General features: G+C 42.7%; 1 protein-coding gene across 1 annotated transcript; it reads right to left on the bottom strand.

Moving 5' to 3' along the window:
• Positions 1–53: 53 nt before the first annotated feature.
• On the bottom strand, positions 54–2688 carry kcnmb2a (potassium large conductance calcium-activated channel, subfamily M, beta member 2a). Its single transcript, XM_084912458.1, has 4 exons — positions 2537–2688; positions 2242–2412; positions 1770–1965; positions 54–1546 (listed from the first exon to the last, which is right to left on the bottom strand). Exons 1-4 carry the CDS (start codon positions 2593–2595, stop codon positions 1262–1264), a joined length of 711 nt encoding a protein of 236 aa, XP_084768584.1. The 5' UTR covers positions 2596–2688; the 3' UTR covers positions 54–1261.
• Between the last annotated feature and the right edge of the window lie 5794 nt (positions 2689–8482).

Raw genomic sequence — 8482 nt, forward strand, 5'->3', positions numbered from 1 at the left:
TTATAGAAACGTAAAGTGAACAAGCCTACAAAATACGATTGCAGCACTATTTTATTTAATTATATATGTACACCCAGGGCATTATATTTCCACACATTTCTCGAGTATCTGTAAAACAAACAGTCTATATTCAATAAGCAAAGGAATCGATTAAAGGGTCAACATTACTGAGTGATTAGAGTGTGAGCAGCTTAAAACTTTGAAAAATTGATAATTGAAGAAGCCATATTCAAGCATATGGATATGCAGTCAGGCAGCTGCCTGTGTTTGTGATGTAGGTTTTAAAAATCAGGTTCTCTTTCATTATAAAAAAGATGTGAACATTTAGCAGAGATGCATCTGTATTTGTTTTCTACCATAAGAAAATTCTGAGGGATTGATCATTTGTTACAGTTACAAGCCAGACACAGCCAGCGAACTACCACAATGTAAGATGTAATTTCAAATAGAAAATTGTTATAGAGATGTAATCAATAAAAATACGAAATCAATTTATTTAGTCTGGTATGCTGAGTCAGTGCACATGTACGCTGTGTCATGATGTCTCTGATTTTTCACTCATTTTCAGTCCAGTCCTTGTACATGAACATTTTCAAAACAATGTTCTATTTGTTTGTTAAGCCACATAACATCTATGAATCATTCACCACAGAACAGACAACCTGGCAGCGCTGCCATGTTGTTACTAGCAGTCTGTCACAAAAACACATAATTTGCTCCCATTTCTTTAGTTGCCAAACACAGTTTGACAGGCATAAAACAATAAAACCAACAAAAAAACTATTAGCTGAAAACTTCACTTATCATGGCGTGCTGTGGAGTGTAGCCTTAAAAAATCTGAAGAAACTGGACAACTGATGAACAAAAGAAGAAGCGGCACATGTTTATCAGAATGCTTTCCTAGCATTGTCACATTGTTCGACATCATCAGCCACAGACACTTCTGCTCAGACAGCGATGTTTTTCTCCATCAGTTCAAATATTGATTCGTTTTCGTCGGGTATGTAACACTTGTAAACAAGTACTCTCAGACATTTTTACCATGCTTTAACATCTTCCCAACCGCGCTCAGATCTTTATACAGCTGACAGTTCATTCACATTTATACACTTGCTCTGAGGTGAAAATCAGCTGCTCTGAATGTCTCAGCTGAAGAGAACAGTTTGTGAGATGCAACAAAACATTCATTTGGTTCCCAGCAATTCCTTTATGTCGTGCGTCCCTCACAAAACCATCAATTTCTTGGTTTATTTTGATTTTTTCATGTCTTGAGCTTCCCTATCTCTTCACACAGTCTGGAGAGGTACTGTGTTAGCTTCACCATCATGATGATTAGGGCCCCTCCTGTGAGCGTGCAAGACGGCCAGAGCAGCGAGTGGAAGACGGCGCTGTGGTCGTACAGGCGAATCAAGAGAGTCATCTCCTGCTGCTCGCTGGGGTCGTAGTAACACGGGACCTGCTGGTTCGCCTTCAGTCGCTCGGAAATGTTCAAAATCATGGCGTGCATGGCTGTGCTGTCCTTCTGACACCTGGGCACATAGAAACACTGCAAGGACAGGAGTGAGGGACACAGAGGTCATCCAGAGGGCAATCAGCCAGTCATACTTTTTTGTTTTTTGGCACTCAGAGCTACTTTTGTTTTATTTCACAACACGCTATCTGACATTTCTGAATTGGGCATCTATCGCCGGGCCAACATCTGACAGCCATTGTCAACATTTGAAACAGTTCAGTAATTCCCAGTATTTTCTCTCTGGCACCGTACTCACTTCAGAGCTGGCATCACGGGTCTCTTCATTGTGAGATAAACGGCTGACACGGCCTGTGTTATTGACGCTCACATAGACCTGCAGGCAAGGGTATCTGGATATCCTCCAGCAGTCTGACCCACAGCTGTAGGAACAGTTCATGTCTGCTGTGACCGTGGAGTTGAGAACAATACACACACCCTCCTCCGTCCACACGCTGTGTTGACATTTAAAGGAAGATCCAATTTATTACGACAACAAAAAAGAAGAAGAGGAAAGAAAGACAGCATTCGGGATGTTATGCCATGAAACGAGCTCAGTTTGGAAAGTGTAATCTGCTCCTGGAGATCTGGTTTCATAAAGTATTCATTTTTGCATTTTTCCCGCTTGAATGAGCAAAGAAACAGTTTGCCAACAAGCACATCTGATGAATAAAACATGTTTCTGAAAGAAATATCAGAGCTGCCTCCTCCAAACACTAGGAGGCATGTACCTGTCTGCATAGGACCGCAATATGGTGATACCCAGGACAAAGTACATCATGACTGAAGAGAGGATCATCCCAAGTCCCAGAAGAATGGCCCGATCTTCTCCGGGCTTCAGAGCGGTCACCGTCTTCTTCTTGTCCAATATATCTACCTCTCGAAATTTCTGGTAAATTGTCCTGATGATGGAAAATGAGAAGGAGTTAAGTTTTTTTTTAAAGCTGTAGCTAAAATACTTTTGGCAATCAAAGTCCTCTTGACATTTCATACTTTTTCAAGCCTGAAATGATGAGAATCTGTTACCTCCTTTCATTTCCTCTTCCCGATCCTGCTGTATTTCTGGCCCCTGCCACAAAGAACATCTTTCCTGGCGACGGCAATGATGGTGATGCACGTCCGCCTGTATCTGATGAAGCAGAATGGAAAGGCTGCTGGAAAGACCTGTGAAAGAGTGCAGCCGGTTTTATTTTTAAGATCCTAAACAGAGCACAAATCCCGAGTCGGTGGTTCCAAGGGAGATTTGTAAGACGTGAGAATCGCAAATCACACTTTACCTCTGGTGCATATTGGCTGTCAAAACGCACTACGTTCTGGATAAAGTAAACACTACTTCAAATAGCCCTCGAACAACAGTTCCTCATTATGTTGCACTTGATATGGCACGCCCCGCCAGGTAAACATCTCATTTTGAACACAAAGAATTCTACAAGATGATGGACTGCCACTGATGAAAGGCGTTAATGCTGACGTGGCACACGTGAAAAGAAAAAAAAAACCTACCTGCTGTTTTCTGAACACTGTCAACACAAAGTCATTTGCTCCTATTGAGACACAAGAGCAACACCTTGCACGGGCCTCCTCCACAGGTCCCACCACTGCAAGAAAACATACAGCATTCAATGCCGCTGTACGTACAGCTTCTTTAATATCATTAGCTTTCATGTAATTGAATAAGCACCTGAGACATTAGGAGTAATTGGTCATCTTTAAGTTCTTAAAACACTATTAAGACTGCATGTGCACGCTGTAACTTGGGGTGAATTTCCCATATTGTCACTGCTTTTATTTGAAAATCAAAAATCAGTTCCTCCGCAGGCTGGAATTTATTTAGAAAAAGCTTCTATTTACGCCCCAACAGCCCTCCAAAGAAAACATTAGCTTCATTCAAGGCTCAAAATGGAAGCAGAATAAACACGGCCTCTTTCTTTTCTTTCTTTTTTTTTCTTTTTTGTTTGTGAGGGGATAACAACCCTGCCAGAATGCTGGGACCAGAATAGTTAGAAAACAAGCCAGCAAGTTCCTCTTAGATGAGTAATTTCCTTGTTGTATCACATTCCCAGCTGCTTAGGGGAAATGTAGCTGAGAGACCGCTCCAGTGTGACACAAGACATCTGAAGGAAACCATTAATGTTATCAACAAAATGCGCTTCTCTCCAAACACTCCACACGAATTTGCATGCATCCCCACAACAAAGGGAGTCACTCACACAAATTTTACGCTGTGTCTTATTACTTTTAACCAGACCCCCCCCCCCAACACACACCCTGCCGTTGCCCCTCGAGGGCCTCAAGCTCGGTGCATAACTGTATTGATTTCAGCTAAACGTGGACACCCGCACACACAATTTCAGAGAGAGACCCCCTAACTCCATGTGTCTACTTAACTGTCAAGCAAAACATTTTAAAGGCTTTGAAAGCTGTAAACGTGTTGGCAGCTGAGCCTTGTGCTCAGTGCAGGTTTGATTTACACTGGCAGCACAACAGCCTGTGAGGAATGGGCCTCGACTGTTCTCACTGGTAAGTGAGGCTAACCAAAAATGCAGCGGATGAGGTTTATTTAAAAGTGATGTTAACTCAAATACATTTCTAAAGATGTCTGGAAATGTGCTATTTATGTGAAATGTCTCAAACTGCAGTGAAATAGTGTTAGAGGTTCAAAGAGCCTGTCGACAGTTTCGAAAAACACGAATTTCTTCATGTCTCTGCTTATTTTTTTTTTTAAAGTCTACTTAGTCTGCATGCTGTCCAACCCCACAAAGCTCTGCAGGGTGACAGTTTTTGCGTGCTTGAAGAGATTTTCCAGCACCGAGTGCTGGTGTGGAAATGCTTACAGCAGCAGGAACGTATTGTTCACACTTTCCTGTTATCATTTTAATGAACATCCTGAGCCAGAGGCCGATACGATCAGCCAGCGTCCCCTCATGTTTTCACGGGTGTGTCCTTAGTTCATGTTTCATCCAGCTGCCTCGCTTCAATCTCGTGAGCGCGAGCGAGACTGAATGATAGTGAACCGAGATGGCACGTGGTAGCTCACGTAATTGTGGAGCCACAAAAAAGAAACACAAGTGACCAAAAAATAAAAAATAAGAAAAGAGAGATTTAGAAAGATTGCAAAGGTGCACAAAACGGAGGCAGTGAAGAGATGACAACAAAGGTATGTTCACGTTGTCCTTCCAGTGATTATTGCTTTCCCATCATGTGTCCCAGTGCTGGTGCTGCCCCTCAGCAGCCCACATAGGAACAGTATAACAAAGCGCTTTACCGAGGGCCACAGAGTAATGCTGTATAATATGCAGGGGAAAGTGAGCTGCATGTTAACTAAATCAGCTATTTATTATTGCAGCAGTTGTGAAGGTTGCAGCGCTGTTCCTCCGACTGAGTAAAAAACATATGATTCATTAGGCCACTCCAGGAGGAAAATCACAGTGTGCTCCATTCAACAGGTCAATGCACTGCATCTAAATCTGATCCCTTAGAAATAAATAGCACATGCACCAGATCTGTAAAAGATTCAAACTCTTTTGTATCCATTTTGTGCTAAATGTCAGCTTTCCGCTGTGTGCCGGTTCTTTTTTTAAGCACACATGGCCTGTGTTTCTCCCCCGGTGTCCGTGATAATCTCTTTCTTTTCACAGTCGAAGTGAAGTAAGCCCCAGCTTTTGAATTAGCTTATGCTGAATTGAAACCGCAGTGATAACATGTCAATTCTGTGAAGTCCTACCTTTTGTCGGGCGTGGTGGGGGGGCTTGTTGTGATAATTCAGTCTTTGGTGTACAACTGTCAGCAGAAGCTCTTCCAAATGCTGCCCAGGCTCCTGGGGACAGCAGCTGGCTACCTCTTATTTAAACTCTTACCCCCAAGTGAACAGGATGCCTGCCATACCTGGGTCAGTAATTTGAGTTCCCTTTACAATGCCTTAAAATGAGTTGGGCAGCACAATGATCAGACCTCTGACTGGGCCTGTTACTATGTTTGTGCGCAGCAGTTACTTCAAACGCTTCTGGCCTTATGTTGTACATATGTCTATATCCATTTACTTTCCTTTATCCAGTTCAGGGGCAGGCTACACCCTGGAGAGGTCACTAGTCTGTTACATGGCTAACGCTCAGAGACAGACAACCACTCACACTCACATTCACACCTATTACAATCACAGTTAACCACTGATTGCATGTCTTTGGACTGTGGGAGGAAGCTGGAGCACCTGGATAAAAACCACACAGATACGGGTTGGATATGCAAAAACCACACAGATGGTGGATTTGAACCCTTGCTGTAAGACAAGAGTGCTAAACACTGCACCATAGTGCTTCCCCATTTATAGGAAGTTTAGGCAAATTCAAAGTCAAATGCTGTGACAAGACAAAAAAAAAAAGAAGTTGCAGCTACATTGTGGCCACAAGGTGTCTCTGCAACCTCAAAAAGTGGAAAAAGATAAACGTGGAGGGTGGCTCTCCATCCACTGACTGAACATTAAACGTGTAACTCAATTCATTATGAGGGGTGATGCTTTCAGTCTGGTGGAGACATAGGTGTTAATGTGTGATTTATTTATTTATTGTAGGGATATATTTATTATTACGTGTGTGAAAAGATCATGCTGATCAGGCAAACCACATCACTGGGATATCCCTGCTTTTATTCTATACGGGGGAATCTTATTGCTTTTTAAACTTCTGTCTCTCTTCATTAAAAGCAAAAATGACAATTAAATCCACTTAAAAAATAAAGACTAAAGATAGCAAGAAAGAAAGAGTGAGAGCAAACATTCGCTCAGACTTTAATCTGCAAAATTTCTAAATCTTGAGTGATGTAATCACATGTGATGTATTTTATAAGGCTTTTACTGTTTCAAGTAACCATGAGTACAGCTTTTGTACACAAATGCTTTTTTTAAGCTTGAAAATCAAACACAATTTGCAGATTAAATCTGTAGAGTTTTTTGGGAGGGGTTTTAACCTGTTTTTACCACTTCCCTTTAAACAGTAATTTCCTCAACAGCCTGACCAGATGGTGGATTTTACTTCACCGACCCCAGCTGATGAGCCATCTTGACTGCAATCTCTCCTCATCCCGTTTGGTTTTGAGCAATTGAGCGAACGTCTGCCCTTTTCAGTTATAGCACAAGATCTGATACTGTCACTGCTCACTACTTGACTTTCTCTGCATCGTCCAGCTGATTATCAGTGTACACTGTACAGTGTAACACAAAACAATCTCCCAGAAGAACCACAGAGCTCCTTCCTGCCTCTCAGCTCACATGCTTGCTGCTGTAATTATACCCTGGCCTTAGATTTGGTCCTTAAAAATAATGGTCCCTTCTGCATGTACAGTAAGACAGCAGGAAGAATTTGTGCATAAATATAGCAGGATGAGGGGGGAAAAAATGCTCAAGGGCAGATGGAAAGGCGTTTGTATTTATTTGAGGTTATATCTAAACATAGCTACAAAGTGCAGGCTGTCTTCAAGCACCACATTTGGAGGTGAAATAACATGCTAACAGGGGGGTGGATGGGTGGGTGGGTGTGTGTGTGTGGGGGGGGGGGGGGGGGGTGAAAGGCGATTCTGCGTCTTTGTTTCTCTGGATCTAAAAATAGCTCATGCTGAGCAGGCAGTGAAGCTGAGCTGCAGTCCCTTCTCTTGCTCCCTTTTTTTCATTCTTATTCCATCTCTCACTTTCTCACACACAAAAATGCATCACCCTAATGGTGCACGGGAGGTGGCTTGGAGAGCCAGCGCGGAGCGGCGTTTTGGGCCAAGCTGTTCCACCCCTGTCTTTAAATTGCTGTCAACACAGAGCACCTTTGGACGCAGGGCCCGATTTTAATATTTATGTGCTGACTGGCGTGTCACCTGTGCATCCATCCACTGAAAGAAATGGCAACATGAGACTCCAGTCTAAAGGTTGGGATCCTCCAATGTACACATTAACATCAGCTGCTCAAAGGTCTGCATGTGAACTCTTCAGAAAGCGGTCAGAAGCAGGCGTTGTTTGTTCTGACAGGTTTGCAAACACCAAAAAACAGAAGAAACAAAGAAAGAAAAACTGACCCATTAGTGTCAAATTATTTGTCCTTATCTAAAATATACCCACTAATCTTCTGTTCATGATCTTTCACACACACAAGAAAAAGGGATACTGCAGTTGCTAAGGCACTTGATAAAGCCTGGTCTTGTTATTGTCCTGCAGATTAGTTTCCCGCCCACACACACACTCCTAGTCTCATAATTATAGAGGGAAGCTGTGCTCACCCTGTTTTAAGGGGTAACAGCTGAAACGCAAGCAGACTTTGTAAACCAGGGGTTTCTGCACATATGCATGCAGACATACCGTACATATATCTCTATATATTCACATACAGTATAGAGTATGTGCACGTGGGTCAGGTGAAAATGGGTGAGCAGGATTTACACTTGCAGAAAAAGGTGAGTCGATTCACAATATTTGCCTCTGGAGTGAATCATGTATTGCGTAAAGGCTGGCACTGGAGATGAGGAATTTGCTTCACATTTCTTCACTTGGCAGCCAAAACACCCTCACACAGTGGGAGTGATGGAGCACATATTTCTGTTTCTCATGGCTCGAGGAGAGAGCACCAGAGCAGAACGTGGGAAATCACTCGGAAATTAACTAATGGAGACAAACAGCACTGGTGCCATGTTTTGTGAGATTTTATAGCAAAGTTTTGTGTTGTGGTCCTTTGTTTTTCCTCGGGGAGCTCCATTTCGACTGGGGATGCATCAGCTCTGGGCTGATACTGTCCATCCATCAGTTTTCTTCTGCTTAGGTGTGAAGAAAATGGGTTTGATCCTGGAAGCTTATATTGTGAAGTGGCAGTGCTAACCACAACACCAACCATCACCCAGAACCTTGGGTGATGGTGATATTTGCATTTTTATTGCACTGCACTATCATACTTTATCTGCTACAGGCAAATCCATCTCTCAGCTACACAGTTAATAAGACAC

The sequence above is a fragment of the Perissodus microlepis genome, chromosome 18 (assembly GCF_051167445.1).
Source record: "Perissodus microlepis isolate ML-2025 ecotype Zambia chromosome 18, ASM5116744v1, whole genome shotgun sequence".
NCBI lineage: Eukaryota > Metazoa > Chordata > Actinopteri > Cichliformes > Cichlidae > Perissodus > Perissodus microlepis.

What these genes read in the sequence shown, in the direction of transcription:
- kcnmb2a (XM_084912458.1), bottom strand. Translation starts at nt 2,595, where the DNA reads ATGTTCTTTGTGGCAGGGGCCAGAAATACAGCAGGATCGGGAAGAGGA. An exon ending in GGAAGAGGAAATGAAAGGAG is followed by an intron (nt 2,413 to 2,536) that starts GTAACAGATTCT and finishes TTCCATCATCAG; the next exon opens with GACAATTTACCAGAAATTTC. An exon ending in TTGCGGTCCTATGCAGACAG is followed by an intron (nt 1,966 to 2,241) that starts GTACATGCCTCC and finishes ATGTCAACACAG; the next exon opens with CGTGTGGACGGAGGAGGGTG.